General features: G+C 60.0%; 1 protein-coding gene across 3 annotated transcripts; it reads left to right on the top strand.

Moving 5' to 3' along the window:
- Positions 1–5,788: 5,788 nt before the first annotated feature.
- Positions 5,789–15,908, top strand: FHOD1 (formin homology 2 domain containing 1). 3 transcript variants are annotated; one of them, XM_056360996.1, is made up of 21 exons: positions 5,789–5,944; positions 6,074–6,138; positions 7,513–7,580; positions 7,678–7,783; positions 8,021–8,115; positions 8,534–8,645; positions 8,737–8,831; positions 8,927–9,070; positions 9,190–9,404; positions 9,549–9,659; positions 10,988–11,154; positions 11,416–12,422; positions 12,685–12,837; positions 12,991–13,173; positions 13,424–13,543; positions 13,746–13,907; positions 14,008–14,198; positions 14,279–14,471; positions 14,551–14,704; positions 14,790–14,966; positions 15,485–15,908. In XM_056360996.1, the coding sequence occupies exons 5-21, from the start codon at positions 8,035–8,037 to the stop codon at positions 15,565–15,567; spliced, it is 3,348 nt and encodes a 1,115-aa protein (XP_056216971.1). In that variant the 5' UTR covers positions 5,789–5,944; positions 6,074–6,138; positions 7,513–7,580; positions 7,678–7,783; positions 8,021–8,034; the 3' UTR covers positions 15,568–15,908. The 3 variants fall into 3 exon arrangements, with proteins under 3 accessions (XP_056216971.1, XP_056216968.1, XP_056216969.1); XM_056360993.1 differs by lacking the exons at positions 5,789–5,944; positions 6,074–6,138 and having other exon boundaries at positions 7,553–7,580; positions 12,688–12,837; XM_056360994.1 differs by lacking the exons at positions 5,789–5,944; positions 6,074–6,138; positions 13,746–13,907 and having other exon boundaries at positions 7,553–7,580.
- Positions 15,909–16,563: the final 655 nt, after the last annotated feature.

Below are 16,563 nucleotides of genomic sequence, written 5' to 3'. Positions count from 1 at the left end.
GCACGGAAACTCATGCTGAGCAATTTCCTCAGCCGGGAGGAAGGCAGAGGCTGAAGCTGAAGTGCCTTCTTGTGTGCGTGCCTTGAAGCCCGACCCAGGCTGGGGAGCAGAGGAGACCAGGGACCCTCCCTCCTGGGTGTCTTCTCTTGGCATGATGCTTTCAGAGCACCCTTCACAGGGTGAGAATGGGCTTGTTTTCCTCCTTACGAATGTGGGACCCAGCAGAGCTTTGGCAAGGGTCTGAGTATCTCTGTCTTGCAGCACAGCGGGAGTGCAAGCAAGGGAGGCACGAACCCGGGCAGGCAGGGGGAATGTGCCCTGCCCCGACCTGGACAGGAGAGGTGGGGGCAGCAGGAGGGGGAAACGAGCTCAGCGTGCCTGGCACCAGGCTCGCTGGCCTGCCAGGGGAGGGGGATCACTGCAAGACCTTTGCCTGTACCCAAAAAAACTTCCCTTTTATTCCCCTTTTCATTTTTCTTGGAGCAAAGTGGCAGCGTCTCATGTCATTGCCGTCATGGGATTTTTAGGTGGTGACTAAACGGAGTTTGTTTGGGAGCAACAGCCAAGACATGACAAATGGAGCAAACTCAAATTTCAGACGTGCTCTCCTCCCTGGGCAGGAGCTGGCTCTAACGGGATTGCCAGCCTGGGGTGGTGGCACGGGGGAATGGGGGGCTAGAGGTGGCATTCCCGAGGGCAGGAGCATTGCAAGGAGGTCCTGCACCCAGCAGAGGTGTATTGATCCTGGGATTTCAGGCTCTGTTCTCTGCCTAAGCCAGGCTCTGGATGTTTCTTTCTGTAGTTTCCCTGCATGACCCCTGTTAAAATCACAAGTGAGCAGCTAGGAGCCTGCTCTGGGCTTACGAGCCAGATTCCTGGTTTATATAGGTTATAAACCATGCTGCTTTTATTACACAGAGCTTTCTGAGGCAGCGAAGGCTGTGGTACATCCCAGCCTGACACACTGAGATACTGGCTGGCGTTTCTATGAGCTGATGTATGTGTTCATCAGGACCCTCCTGCAGCAGGATTTACACCCTGTGGAGAGAGACTGGTCTCCCGAACCACCCGGGTCAGTCCAAATTCAGAGCTACCCCAAAGCCACGCAGGCGTCGTTACCCTGGCACCACCAGCTGAAACCTCCTTGGTGCCCTTTGTGCCAGGTAGTACTCAGCTCCATTACTTGCTGTTCTAAAATTAGTAAATGAACAGTCAGATTTTTCCCAAGGAACGGGCTGTAAAAAAATTCAGCTGAGGTTGCCCGGTGCCAGGCTTGTCCTGCCAGGCAGCGTGCCTGGAGCTGCAAAGCACCAAGAGGAAGAGGATGCAATGGCTGGGAGGCAGCTGGACTGGGGGTCCCCACCTTGTCAGAGGACTGAACCGCAGGCACCCAGAGGATGAGCTGCTATGGGGAACCAGCCAGGTCCTGCTTCCCTGGGCACAGCAAAGCTTCTCCCTGAGCCAGGAGCAGCCTAGAGATGATGAGCAGGAGGTTTCTCATGCTGACATTGCTGCCTTGAACAGCCTGTCCTGCCCTGTGACACTGTCGGTGCTTCCTCTCCCCAAGCACAACCCGCTGCTGATGACTTTTTCATGCTGTCCGGAAAGCATGTTTGTGCTTGAAAATACCTTCCTGCTTTGTTTGCTGCTACAGCATTGTTCAGCTCCAGGCCGATACTATCTTCTCCTGCTTTCCAGCATTTTTTGAGTACCCTTGGGTGATGCTCATGCTGGGTGTGGGGGTTTTCTGAACCTCTGCAGGCAGGTTTTGACAGTGCAAACTTTTTTGGCTGACCCTTCAGTCCCCAAAGGCCACTGTGCTCCCTTGCCCCCGGCACTATCTCACCTCTGAATCTAGGGTTTTTTCTAAACAATTGCAAAACCCAGTGGCCTGGAGCTTTGCTTTTCCCTTCCTCCCCTGGAAACCTGGGGAAAAGCAAACAGCTTGTTGGCCTCAGTGCCATAAGCTGTCTGTGAGCTCTTGGGCTTGATAAAGGAAAGCTGCTGGGGTGACCTCGGTGCACACATGAAGTGCACAAGCCCCATCCCACCAGCCCTGTTGCCAAACTGCCTCGAGGGGGGCTTCACTGAGGTTCTTTGCCCCACTTAACCTCTGGCAGGCATGAAAGCAGTCAGATGGGTCCTCAGCAGCACTGCGGTCCCCCCAGCTTAACCGCTTCTCAATTCTGCTGTCTGCTGCTTGCCAGGCTTAGAGCCGAGTGCCTGTGCTCAGCAGCCTCTGGTGCTCCCCAGCACCATCCTTGTGTGGGTCCCTGGGTAGGAGCTGCAGCCAGGTGTTTGTGCTGTGGCTTTGCTGGGACACCAGCTGCTCACTGGGACTGGGGTCCTCCCACTGCCATGGGGCTGTTGGTGAGAAATGAGAGATCTCTTAATGAACAACAAGGGGGACGTGTGCGAGCGAGTGTGCAGTTCTGGGCCAGCTCTGGGTGACCTCCAGAGATCCCTCCTGGCCTGGGTATTTTTTCCCCCCATGATAAGGCAATGGCAGTGCTCCCATCCACTTGCTGCCATCTGTCAGGCAGGAGTGGGCAGGAGGCAGCAACCGAGTGCCCTGGCAATGAACACCCCTCTGAGCCCTGAAACCGAACCGCAGCGAAGGCACTGGTTGCTGACTGGGGTTCCTCTTGTGGCATAGCTCTATAAACCATCAGTCCCCATGTGTTTGGAGCAGGGGGGGGCGGTGAGAAGAGGCTTGAGATGCCGGGCATTTCTGACCCACCAGTGCCTTGTGTTTAACTGCTGAAGCAGAAGCAAATAATGTATTTTTTCTGTAATTTCCCCATAGCCTTCCTAGAAGAGCTTCAGCAACGTTGGGAAATTGTTACCACAGAAAGGGTTAGAGGAGGTTGAAAAGTGTTTCCTCTGCTGGCAGATAAAGCAGCTATTCAGTGCCCAGCCTCGGTGCATCCTCCTGCGTGGGGATGCCGTGATAGGGGTGAGCAGGAAAATGTGATGGGTACTGTGGTGGGTGGCATGAGTTCAGCTGTGGATGGAGGATCTCTCAAACTCAGAGGTGAACATGTCTCCATCACACCCCCATGGTTGCGGGGGGCAGTCCCACTCCGGGGGGAGCCAGCTTTCCCTGGAGTCTTGCTTGCCTGGCACGTGCGTTCTTGCTGAGCTTCAGAGACAGTCACTGCTGATGGGTGTTAGTAGGATCAGGGAGATCCATGTGTTCCCACCTTCCCCATATCTCACGTTTGAGGCATCAGGGTAGATAGTGGCGGGGGTTAACACAGGCAGGGAAAAGCTTTCTGGGCCCTGGGGTCCTTGTCTCTGACTGAGGGTGGCATCAGCATCTACTCCTCAGCAAGACCCCGGAACCTCCCCATGCAGGGGATGAAGGACATCAGTGCTGCTGTGAGGCGGCTGGGGCTCCCGGGAGCCATGGGCGGGAGGTGTGAGCGTGGGATGCTCTCCTCCGTCAGCTCTGCTTTGCCTGCAAGTCCCCATGGCCCGTGAAGCCCAGCTCATTTTAAAATGGTTTTACAGGCAGGAGGCAGATGGATCACAGCTGCCCCGCGGCGGGAGCTGTCAGTGCCCTGTGACCCCAATGTGCCATCCCCAGCAGCACAGCCCCCAGGTCCCGGCTCAGATCCTGCATGGTGTAAACCCCTCATACGAATAACCAGTGTTAAACCCCTCATCCGAATAACCAGAGTAACCCCTGTGCTGGGGCCGTACGTGCTCCCTGGCACAGAAGTGCCACCCTGGGATGTTTGGCAGGGCAGCGCGAGCCTGGGACATCCTGTCTCCATCCCCGGGGGCTCGTGCTCACCAGGGGGGTCACAGCCAAACCCGGGCCCAGTGCTCCGAGCATCCCTCATGGGGAGCGCTGCCAAGCTCACATGGGAAACACAAGGGGTCGAGTCCCAGGGGCTTGACCTCCCCACCAGCTGGGACATGTCACCAGCCCCCTGGTAGGAGCTGGGGGTGTTAACTCCGGCTTGCTGGGGCTCTGGCAGCCCAGAGGAGGCAAAGCTTTTGTGCTGGAGCTGTGAGTTGCTCTTTGCCGTGTTTGAGTGCCCAGGAGGATGTAAGGATGCCCGGGCAGATGCAGGGGTGCCTGGGTACATGCAGATGCCCAGGCGGATGCAGGGATGCTCAGGAAAGCCTGTTCCTGTGGAGGAATTGAGGCTTTTCCCCAGCAAACAAACTCTGCGTGGGGTCAGCATTAGCAACACCCGCTGTGGAGGCAGAGCTGGCAGCCAGGAGTGCTTGCCCGGTGCCAGCAGCCTGTGTTTGGTGCATGTTGCCATGGCCGGCTGGTGTGGCCAGCAACTACTGGAGATAGACAGGATACTAAAAACATTGACAAGGGAGTCCAGCCCAACAGCAGTACCCTGCCAAATTGCCTGTTATCCCGAGGCTTAGTCAGGGTCGTTAATTATTTTAGTGCACGTGGCATTTTTCCTTTGCCCTCTGGTTTTAACATCACGCTCACTGTGAAGTCGTACATGCGAGCTCTTGCACTATGTTCTGACTTGAAGACATGGGGCTTTCATTGAAAGTGACCCCAGTAAGATGCAGGTGCCGTACCCAGTGTTGTTGTGGGTCTCCAGCCTGCTGGAGGATGGCCAGGGCCACGGCACTGAACAGCATCAGTGGTAAAGGCAGAGGAGCTGTGACTGTCCCCACCTGAGCTCCTCAGCCACCGAGTATTTCTGCACTCAGCTCGAAGTTTTTTGCAATTTGGGGCTGAAATTGAGGTAGGTTTTTAGATGGCTGGTGAGTCCCACTTCTCTTCCCCTGTTGCTGTTTTTGCTGCTTGCTTTTTTTTGCATCAGTAGCAGCAATAATAATGGGGGTTTACGCCCAGTCCTCAGCTCCCCAGGTGATTACACAGCACTGCTGTGCAGGTTTGGGAAGGAGCATCAGTTCTTTGGAGGTGAGGTGAGCTGGGGGTGTGGGGGTGTGGGGTGTGGGGGGATGGCTGCAAATGCTTTAGGAACGGTCCAGATGCGCTGGAGTGGCAGGGGTGCTGGCGAGACCAGGCAGGCGCTGCCCTCCCTCTGCCTCTGCACATGCCTGGAGGGTGAACTGCTGGGTCCCATCCAGAGCTCATGCAGGAGACCTGTCTGGGTGCTGTGGGGCACTGCTGGGTCCCAGGTGACTCAGGGGCTTTGCAGCAGCTGTGCCTGGACCACCTTGGGGTGCCGTGCCTACCAGCTGGGGTGCGCCATGGGTGCTGTATGTGGACTTTCAGGGGAGATGCCCTCACCCCAGCCTTGCCTTGGGATGTGCTTTTCCCTGTCCTGCTGGAAGCTGCTACGGGACTGTGGGCTGAGCCAGAGGCTCCATCAGCCAGGGCACATCCCTGTGGGATATGCTCTGGTTTGGGGTGTCCCTGGCCAGCTGGGGGCCTTGGCAGTTCCTACAGACCTAATTGTCACAGACAAAGGTGATTCATCTGCCCAGGCAAAGGCAGCAGGCCTGGGAGGAGGCAGATCCTGCCCTGGGCGCACCCGGCTGACTAAGGGGAGCCCCAGGGAGTGGATCAGCCTCTTGCCGTGGCTCCCACCCAAGGGATGGCTGAGGAGCCCGGCGGCGGTGGGGCCGCCCTCACTCTGCCTTTTCGCAGCCTGAGGCTCCATGTTTCGCCCCAATCTGCTGCCAGGCTTGGGCACAGGGTGCTAGGGCGTCTCGCTACAGGACCAGTGCTTGGGGACAGGGTGGGACCTGCCACCCTGCTCGGGGATGTGGCTGCCTGGTGGGTTTGACATGGGCGGGAGGGTGACCCAGGGATGTAGCAACCTCCAGGAGCTGGGGGGGCTGTGGTGGGCACGGGGGCTCAGCCAGGCTTTCTGCTTCCCCAGCTGGAGGACTGCACACTGCAGGTCTCACCCTCTGGACACTACCTGGACCTTGACTTATCCCTGCTTGAGCAGAAGGATGATCTGGAGGGTTTCTACGAGGAGGTCAGGTGAGGCACGTGGGGTGGCTGAGCCCTCCAGAGATGGGACACAGGGGCCCCACCTGTGTGTGAGCGCAGCAGGCAAGGGGCCGTGGGGGTCCCACTGCAGGTGCTCACACAGCATTTCCCCCACCCTAGGAAGGGGAGACGGCCGACCCTGATCCTGCGCACGCAGCTCTCCGTCCGAGTCCATGCCATCATTGGTGAGTTTGGGCTGCTCCCTCCTCCAGGCTGGTTTAGGTCCAGCAGCTCGGCCCCCCCCAGATGAGGGGGGTCAGCCTCCACAATGAGTTCTGGCCGGGCTTTTTGTGATGGAGAGAGGGAGCAATACGGCTCAGGGCTGCTCCCACCCGATAACCCCTGCCAGAGATGCAGGGGACATGGTCCCCGTGAGGCTGGTGGGGACCCACTGGGTTAATCCCCTCCATCCTCAGATATTGGAGACTTCTGCCTCTTCAGCTGGGAGCCCACCACCCACTGAAGATATTCTGGGTCATTCAAACAAGCTCTAAATATAGCTTTGCAGGATACAAATAGCTCTTGCGCAGCAGAAACTGCTGCCATGGCTTCTGACAGCCTGCTTGGAGGTTCTGCAAGATATTCAGGAGTCTCAAGCCTTTTTTCCCCTTAGCAGGGGGAAAAGAAGTGCTGAGCAGAGCAATGCTGGCCGGGCATCAGCTGGCCGTGCAGGGCTGCAGCCGAGTAATGCAGGAAGGCTGGGGTTGGGGTCATGCTCTTTGCCGGCTGTTCCCAGGCTCCGGCTGAGCCCTGTGCTGCTCTGCTTTCCCTCTCGGCTGCTCTGACAAGCAGATGATAAGCTGGTGGAGGAAGCTGCCAGGACCTTGTGTTTTACAGAGCTCTCATCAGCATGTCTGGAGGGCTCCTTGGACAGCTTGGTTTTGGCTTGTTATAGCTCTAAGCCTGACCCAAATAACTTGTGATGCTCAGTTAACTTGTTTTGGGGATGCAGGAAGTGCTGATTCCCAATGGCTCTGGCCTCTCTGTTTGCTTAGGTGGGGCTTTCCAGCTTCCCATTGCCCCAGTTGCTCTGTGCTGGCTCCTGCCCACAGGCACCATCCCTGTAAGCACATAGTCTCTAGCCTGGTGACTGTCCTTCTGTCCCTGAGCAGCCAGTGTCACACTGCCGTCCTTCATGTCCCCATCCTGCAGCTCTTCCCAAAGCCGTGGGGCTGCTGGGGGCTCTGGGACCATGGCAGGGCTCTGCCCACAGAGGGATGGCTAAAAGTAGCTCAGCCTCCTGCCCGTGTTCCTGTTTCAGTTCTGCACAGGAAACCAAGCGGGATATTTATGTCATTTCTGGGCAGAAAAAAAAAAAAAGCAAAAAAAAAAGTAAATAGGAAAGTGGCAGGGCTGAAATAAGTAGCTGTGGCACTGCAGCTGCTTCCACCTCTGCATGTCGCACAGCCAGGGGCAATGCCAGCATCCTGGGGTGATGGCACCGGGGTTGAGTTGAGATGTGGGGCTTTCCCAGGCAGCTGGGAGCATTTCAGAGCCCCAGGTCAGCAGAGAGCCCTTGTGGGTGAGGCCGTTGTGCCCCATCTCTCCTTCCCTTCCAGAGAAGCTGTACAACTCGCAGGGGCCAGAGCTGCGGCGATCACTCTTCTCCCTCAAGCAGCTCTTCCAGGTATGGTGATGCTGGTGCAGTGGGGGGGGGGCAGGGGGGCTCCCCCAGGGCTGGCTGCCTCCCCACACCAGGGTAACGCCTGGCCTTCGCCCCGCAGGAGGACAAGGACCTGGTGCCGGAGTTCGTGAACCTGGATGGGTTGACGTGCCTGATCAAAGTGGGAGCAGAGGCTGACCAGAACTACCAGAACTACATCCTCCGGGGTTGGTATTTGGGTACAGGGCACCTCTTGTCCCCAGGGAGGAAGGCTGGCACTCAGGAGGGCTAAGCCAGAAAGTTTTCCTGGGCAAGCTTACGGGCAGCTGCCAGAGCTTGCCCTTGGCATGGCGATGCTGTGCGGGGATAGGAAAGCCCTGCCCGCTGCAGCCCTGCCCGCTGCAGCCCTGCCCGCTGCAGCCCTGCCCGCTGCGCTCTGACCCTGCCCGTTCTCTGCCTTGCAGCCCTGAGCCAGATCATGCTCTTTGTGGATGGGATGCAGGGTGTCATCAACCACAACGAGACCATCCAGTGGTTGTACACGCTGTCGGGAAGCCCGGTAAGCCCCTGCTGCCCCTCTGGTCTGCCTGTGCCCCTGCTGCATCCCCCTTCCCCGCCTGGGGCTGTCCCCTCGCACTGTCCCTCAGGGGACTTACCCCACCCTCTGCCTTTGGGCTTGGTGCCCTGGTACCTTTGCATGTGTTGGGTCCTGCTCCCATCCATCTGGAAATCACTCAGGGTCCCCAGAGCTCCCTGTCCTCATGCGCTCCTGGGTGCAGAGCTTGAGTGAGAGGGTCCTGCTCCAGGTCCTTTCCCAGTGCCCCTTAGCCATCAGCATCACAGCTGCAGGCTGGTCCTTAGCCCCATGGCAAAGCCCCCAGCCCCAGGGTATGGGCATGGCCACCCCACAGTGCCGCGGCATCGCGCTGGCAGCCTCCTGCCACTGCTGCCATCCCAGCCGCCATCCCTTGTCCCAGTTCCGCTTGGTGGTGAAGATGGCACTGAAGCTGCTGCTGGTGTTTGTGGAGTACACAGAGCCCAACGCCCTGCTCCTCATTCGCGCCGTCAACACCGTGGACCAGGCGAGAGGTGGGTGCAGCCCCAGCCTCCTGCGAGGTCCCTGCTTGGGGATGGCATGTCCCCCAGCCTGTGTGTCACCTGCATGTGCCGCTTTTCCCAGGCACCTGTCCGTGGTCCAGCCTGATGGCCATCCTGGAACAACGCAATGGGGCTGACACGGAGCTGCTGGTGTTCGCCATGACGCTGATCAACAAGGTCTGGGAGGGTGGCAGGTGTCCCTGTAGTGCCATGCTGGCAGGGCTCAGTGTGGGTCACCCCAGTCCCAGCAGTGTCCATCTGGTCCTGCTCAGACGCTGGCAGCCCTCCCGGACCAGGACACCTTCTACGACGTGACGGACTGCCTGGAGAAGCAGGGCATGGAGCGAGTGGTGCAGCAGTACCTGGGCAGCAAGGGCACTGACCTCGACTTGAAGCAGCAGTTCACGCTCTACGAAGTGAGTGGGGCTCCCGCAGCGTCTGGCCATGTGCCACATCCCATGGCATCAGGGAGAGTGGGTGCATGGGGTGGCAGGGGTGCTGTGCCGGGTGCCATGCCCTCCCTGCCCCTCCACAGAGCGCACTCAAGCTGGAGGATGATGTGGAAGAGCCGCCCTCGGGGGGACGCAAGGAGCGGAGGAGGACAGAAGAGGGCCGGCGTGGGTGGCGATCCCAGGGCAGCTGCACGGAGCCCAGCCCTGGTGCCCCGCCGCTGCCAGGGTCCCCTGGCACCCCAGAGGAGCCCCCCACCCAGGACACCCTGGCTGTCCCTGCGCCAAGCAGCCCAGCAGAGTGAGTGCGGCTGGAGGCAGCCCATGGGGATGCTGTCATGACAGTGGAGGTGCAGCATGAGCAGCACTTGAGTCCATTGCTGGTGCCAGGGTGGAGGGTGGCCCTGTGGGACCTGCTCTCAGCTCATGTCACCTCTTCTTCCAGGCCCTGTCCCAGCACCATCTGCAACAGTGCATCCAGCATACAGCTGGCCCTGGCCTCCCCCCAGGCCAAGAAGGAACAGTCCCCAGGCTCAGGCGAGCGCAGCATCTACAAGTAAGGAGCCAGGAGAGGCTGGGTGCATGGGGGGGGGTCCCCCTGGAGTGGCAGGAGGAGGCTCCCAGGAGCGTGGGGTGCGCCTAGTCCCAGGGGGAAGGAAGGTCTGGGGCTGGAGGGAAGTGTGACAGGGGAGCGGGCAATTGAGAGGGTCTGGCCAGGGGTTCCACAGGGCATCTTTCGGGCATGCATATCTCTGCTCTAGCTCCTCCTCACTCCTCCTCTACCCACGCTTGCCCTCTCCTCTGCCCACTCTTTCTATCTTTCCTTTTGCAGGCTGTGCCAAACTGCCCCTGTCTGGTAAGTGCCTGGTTTCTGCATCTGTGTGCTTCCTCCCAGCGTGGTGCTCTGGTGGGAGCAGGCACTGCCCTGGCCCGCTCGCTGCCCCCTGCACCCATCTCACTGCCCCCATCCCTCGTCTCTTCCCTCCGAACCCTGCCTGGCGGACCCCAGTCTGCTCCCCCATCACCAGCAACCCCCACGGAGTGATGGCACCCTCTGATCCCCGGCTTCTGGGGTGAGGTGTCCCTGCTGGGGGTGGCACAGCCCACCTGGGGGCTGGCAGGGGGCTGGCATTGCCATCCTGGTGGCAGACCAGGTGGCTCTGGTCGGGGGGGATGGTGCCCCGTCTCACCAGCACCCGGTGCTATGCAGGTGGGGACTTGCTGGGGCTCCCCTGGCTCCCCATGAACCCCAGGGCCGTGGGGTAACAGCAGGGCGAGGGTCGCACACTGGAGGGCTGCCAGGCAGGTGTGTGCAGGAGCCACAAGCCCCAGGGGGCTGCCAGCAGTGGGGGCTAACCCCTGTTTTCCCTCAGGCGGGAGGATGCCCCCTCCTTGCATGGGGACAAGCCTATTTTGAGGAAGTTTGAGTAAGTAGAGGCATGCGTGTGTCTCCAGGCATGCGCTTCCTCGGGCTGGTGCCTGGCCAGAGACATCTGGGCTCCGGCCACACAGGGCATGAGGAGCAGGAGGGCCCCCCCCAGTCTGTGCCCCGGTGCCCTCCTGGGTTTTGCAGCTTTTTGGACAAGGGTTGCAGTGAGCACCAGGTCCATTGGGACCAACAGGTGATGGTGGCACCCTGACAGCACGAGCCTTTGGCTCCCATGGGGCTGCCGCATCCTTGTCCCCAAGCCACGGTGGCATCACCTGTCTCTGCAGGGCTCAGAGGAGGTTGAATCCTCCCGGTGCTGTATGCAGTGTGGCCAGTGCAGGGGGTTTCGGTGTTGTGGGGCTGGCTGTGCAGTGTGGCATGGCATGGTTTGCCCATCATCTCTGTCATCCCCATCCCTTCATTGCTCCCAGCCAACACCCGCCCCTGTCTTGCAGAGCTCGCTTCTTGGAGAACCTGGCTGCAGCCCAGAAGGAGAAGATCTCTTCTATGGCCAAGGGACGGCTCGATGTCCTTGGTGATGCTGCGCTGGAGCATCCCACTGTTCCTGCATGGGACAGGGACAGCAGCACCCCTGAGCCCAGGATGGAGCCACCCAGCATAAGTAGGTGCTGCTGGGGTGTGTGTTGCTGGCTCTGGGCTCGTCGGGGTGCCTGGGGTGGGTGTTAGTGGCCCCTCCGTCCCCAGCCCATGCCTGTGATACCCAGAGCCACAGAGGAGCTGGGTGGTACCTGCCTGTGCCAACTCCCTACGCCAGTGTCCGAGCACACCCTGCTGGGGAGCGGGACCCCAACCCTACGTGCAGCCCAGCAGCACCTGCCCCACTCCGAGCAGGCTGTCTCAGCCTCTCCCCCTCTCCCTGCAGGGTCCCGCCTGGCTCAGATGGACACCACTGACTCCTGTGGCACCATCTCCTCCGACACCAAGTTTATGCTGGACATGCTCTACGCCAAGGGCTCCTCGGAGCCGAGGAAGGAGAAGGTCTTCCCTGAGGTCTTGTCATCCCCCATGGTCCAGGGTGAGGTGGAGATGGATGCCAAGGGAGGTGGCAGCCAGGAGCAGGAGGGTGCCTGGCTCCATGGCAGGGCTCCTGATGGGCCTGTGTCCAGTGCCCATGCCAAGCTGGCACGTGCCATGTCTAGCATAGATGCCGAGACCCACACGCAGAAGCTGGAGAACACTGGGATGATGCCCATCAAGAAGGACATGGAGCTGACGTGGGAGCGCCTGGAGGCCAGCCCCGTGCAGCTGAAGATCAAGGACCTGGACTTCACTGATTTGGGGGAAGAAGAAGACTTTGACATCCTGGACATGGGGCCCATGGCCAACGGCTCCTTTCTCCCTCCCAGCATTAAAGCAACAAGTGCTGGAGCATGCATGGCTCCACCTCCACCTCCTGCGATCCCTGGCTGCCCACCACCTCCACCTCCACCTCCTGCGATCCCTGGCTGCCCACCACCTCCACCTCCTGCGATCCCTGGCTGCCCACCACCTCCACCTCCACCTCCTGCGATCCCTGGCTGCCCACCACCTCCACCTCCACCTCCTGCGATCCCTGGCTGCCCACCACCTCCACCTCCACCTCCAGCGGTCCCCGGCTGCCCACCACCTCCACCTCCACCTCCTGCAGTCCCCGGCTGTCCACCCCCACCAGGACTGTCAGGCCCCTCAGCAACAGATGGTCCCTCCCAGGCCAAGAAGAAGAGGACAGTGAAGCTCTTCTGGAAGGAGCTGAAGCAGCTGGATGGCACTGTGGGGCCAGGCAGGTTCGGCCAGGTGACCCTGTGGGCGTCCCTGCAGAACGTTGAAGTCAATGCTGCCAAACTGGAGCATCTCTTTGAGTCACGGTCAAAGGAAGTGTCGACTTCAAAGGTACCAGTGGGCTGGCACCCATCAGCCGAGGGGACTTGAGGGGTGGGAGGAAGGATGTTGGCTCCTGTGGGGACACGCAGCATGCACTGTCACCCCTACCCTATGCTGAGGATGGGTACCTGCAGCCCAGAGCCTTGGTGGGGATGGTGATGGGCAGGTTTGGCTCACCACCAGGTCCCTGATCAGCTCCCCATGTCCATGGTGTTTTCATGAAGGGGAGCCCTTTGCCTGGCTGTCCCCATCCATCCTGCCCTCTTTGCAGAAGGCCATGGATGGGAAGAAGGTGGTGGTGGTGCTGGATCCCAAGAGGAGCAATGCCATCAACATTGGCCTCACGGTGCTGCCACCCGTGCACATCATCAAGACAGCTGTGCTCAACTTTGACGAGTTTGCAGTCAATAAGGAAGGGATTGAGGTGAGCACCACAGAAGCTCGGTTCCTCTGAGGTCCTCATGTGGGTCATTTCCCCTGGTCAGGAGGCCTCCATGCCATGATGCCACTGCCAGCCCTGGGGTGACATGTCCCATGGTGACATGTCTGGAGTCTGACACATCTCTGCCTGCTCTAGAAAATCCTGACCATGGTCCCGACTGAGGAGGAGAAGCAGAAGATCCAGGAGGCCCAACTGGCCAACCCTGATGTGCCCTTGGGCTCTGCAGAGCAGTTTCTGCTCGCCCTGTCTTCCATCAGTGACCTCACGGCCAGGCTCCAGCTCTGGGCCTTCAAGCTGGACTACGAGAGCCTGGAGCAGGTACGGAGCCATGCACCCCCTCTGCCAGCCTCACCAGTGCTGAGCACTGAGTCAAGTGTGTGCCTGGTGGGGACCAGCCATGTCCAAGTACAGGAGGTGCCGTCCTGGCTGGGGACGAGCTGCAGGTCCCCAAGGCAAGCATGGGCTTGGGTTGACCTTGAGGTGGCTGTCCTCATGGGCAAGGGCAAATGCTGAACCTCCCAGGAGAGAGGGTGGCCAAGGAGTCTCACCTGCCTCTCAACTCACCCAGGAGATTGCAGAGCCACTCTTTGATCTGAAGGTGGGCATGGAGCAGCTGGCCAGAAATCACACCTTCAAATGCATCCTGGCCACACTGCTGGCCATGGGCAACTTCCTGAATGGCTCCCAGGTGAGGAGCAGAGCATGGAGGGACGTGGTCTGTGCTGCAAAGGCAGGACCAGCCATGGTGCATGGGTACCCAGGAGGGATTGTGGGAAGCCTGGGGTGGTGCCTGGGGCTGGGTGGTGCTGGTGGGTGCCTAGTGGGTCTGCAGACTGGAGGTCTGCTGGAAGAGGGATGGAGAGGCCCTGCTGAGTCAATTGGGGTTTCAGAGCAAAGGCTTTGAGCTGGGCTACCTGGAGAAAGTCTCAGAAGTGAAGGACACGGTGCACCGGCAGTCCCTGCTCCACCATCTCTGCCAGATGGTAGTAGAGAAGTTCCCAGAAACCACTGACCTCTACTCAGAGATTGCCTCCATCACCCGCTCTGCCAAGGTGAGGCAAGGGAGATGACACCTGGGCAAGGTAAGGGTGTGAGTCCCATGGCTGCCCAGCTCCACCAACATGGCCAAGGGCTGACATCTTGCTCTTCCAGGTTGACTTTGATGAGCTGGCCAACAGCCTGGTGCAGCTGGAGCGGAGGTGCAGGGCCTCCTGGGACAACCTGAAGGTGATTGCCAAGCATGAGACCAAGCCAGTGCTGAAGAGCAAGCTGACAGACTTCCTTAAGGACAGCACCCAGCGCATTATCGTGTTAAAGGTGGTGCACAGGCGCGTCCTCAACAGGTTGGTGGTCTGAGGTTCTGGGGATATGGTGGAAACCCCACAGTCCCATTGGTGGCTCGCCATGACCAACATCCCCACAGGTTTCACTCTTTCCTGCTCTACCTGGGGTACCCGGCGAGCACAGCCCGGGATGTGAAGGTGATGCCCATCTGCAAGCTCCTGCGGGAGTTTGCCCTGGAGTACCGTACCTGCCGGGAGCGTGTCCTGCTGCAACAGAAGAAACGGGCTGCCCACCGTGAGCGCAACAAGACCCGGGGACGGCTCATCACTGAGGTATGGGGATGCTCAGCTGGCTGCCACCAGCAGGTGATGCCCCTCAGGTCCCTGATGCCTGCCTCTCCTCCCACTGCAGACCGAGAAGTTCTCCGGCGTTGCTGAGGTTGCTTCGCCACCCGCCGTGGTGTCCAGTGGCCCCGAGGAGCAGATGGAAGCAGGTCACGAGAGCATGAAGAACCTGCTGACCTCCCCCACAGATGCCCCTGCCCGCCGCAGCCGAGCCAGCCGGGGTAGGAGCTGGGTGGCAGAGACACTCAAGGCATGCCTAGCTGGCTGGACATGGCTGATGCCAGCATCTCTGTTGTCCCCATGCAGGGACAGGGCACACCACCCCGACCCAGGGCTCTCCTGCTCAGGAGGACATTCCCAGCTCCCCAGATGATGCTTCGGATGAAATTATGGACCGGCTTGTGAAATCGGTGACTCACAACACTAACCCCCGGCCCTGCGCCAACAAGGAGCGTAGGAGGTCCCGTGGCAATAGGAAGTCCTGTAAGTCCCACCCCTGTCCCTGTGCCCTGTCCCATCTCTGTCCCCATGCTCTGCCCCTCTACTCTGTCCCACTTCTATGTTCCTGCCTCCCTGCCCTGTCCCATCCCTGCACATCTCTGCCCATACTCTTCCCAGTCCCTGTATTCTGTCCCATCTCAGTGTCTCTGTCCCACCTCCATGGCCCCGTCCCTGTACTCTGTCCTGGTCCCTGCCCAGATGCTTTTTTCCATCTCTGTGTCCCTGTTCCATCTCTGTCTCTGTTCCCATGCTCTGTCCCCATGCCTTGTCCCATCTCTGTCCCGTTGTCCCCGTGCCCTGCCTGGCTCCTTCCCCACTGTTGAGCCCATCAGGCCACAGCAGGATGTCCCCCGAGACCAGACCATGCCACTGCACCCCATTGCACCCCTCCCCTCCCCAGCATGCCAGGGGCCACCATGTCTGGGCAGGCACCTGGTGGGTGGGATCCTGGCAGCCAGTGCTGCCTGTGCTGCCAGTGCCACCCTCTCCTCTCCCCACAGTGCGACGGACGCTGAAGAGCGGGCTCAGCGATGAGCTGGTGCAGGCGCTGGGCCTGGGGCAGGCGCCGGGCATGGAGGTTTGAGGGGGCTGAGGGGGCTCGTGCTGCTCCCCACCGCCAGCAGCCCCCAGGGCAGGACATGGTGGCAGCCCCTGCTGCTCCAGGATTGGTGTGCTCTGCACCCTTGGTCTCACCTTGCTTTTCCCTGCTGGCCTCCAGCTCCTGGAGGTGCAGGCAGCAGGATGGGAGCGATGTCCCAGAGCTGCTCCATGGTGGCCAGGATGAAGGATGCTCAGCACCCGTGCGTGGACACTTGTGGTTCATCTCTACAACAGTATTAGAGGGGTCGAGGGGCTGGACCCAGACCCCCGCTGGGAACTGGGTCTGGCCCGTGGCCGCTGTGGCAATAAAGTGATCTGACACACTGCTGGTGTCCCTTGTCCCTGTGCCTGAGAGGCTGGGGTGATGTGGTACCCACCAGGCCAAGCCAGCATCCCTCCTACTGCATCCCCAGCCCTGTTGCCTGGGGCAGGTGCTCAGCCTGCAGCAGCCAGCCCTGAGGCTTGCAGGCACCGTAGTCATTCCCGGGAACAGTGCGATCCCCTCCGTACAGGGACACCCAGGGGGGACCCTGCCAGAAGGAGTGAGGACTGCTGCTAGGCTCAAGGCTGCACGCTCAAGGGCAGGAGCAGTGGCTGGAGCGCAAGGCCATAGCGTGGTAAAATCAAGAGTATGTGCCCTGTTTGTGACTAATTCTTTAAGAGATCAAAATCACTGGTCCATGACAGTGTCTTCAACCCTACCTGTCCCTTACAAAGCTCTCCTGGGGGATTTCAGCCAGACCTGTCTGGGGTCCGAGGCAGGGCTGCTCCCCTCCTGGAGCAGGTCCAGGGCACAGCAGCCACGTGTCCCTCTGCAAATCTGGCCCTTGCCAGGCTGTGAGCCTGGGAACCAGCTCCCTGTGCTTGTCGGGGACAGGCTGCCTCATGATGTGAAGGCAGCAAGGGCAGAACCTGGCTGCCCCCATGGGCACTGGGAGATGTCCAGGCAGGAACGTGCCACCTCCTGGCCTAGTGTGGC

Source organism: Falco biarmicus, chromosome 15 (assembly GCF_023638135.1).
Source record: "Falco biarmicus isolate bFalBia1 chromosome 15, bFalBia1.pri, whole genome shotgun sequence".
Taxonomy (NCBI): Eukaryota; Metazoa; Chordata; class Aves; order Falconiformes; family Falconidae; genus Falco; species Falco biarmicus.
This window is presented reverse-complemented; position numbering and strand designations above follow the sequence as displayed.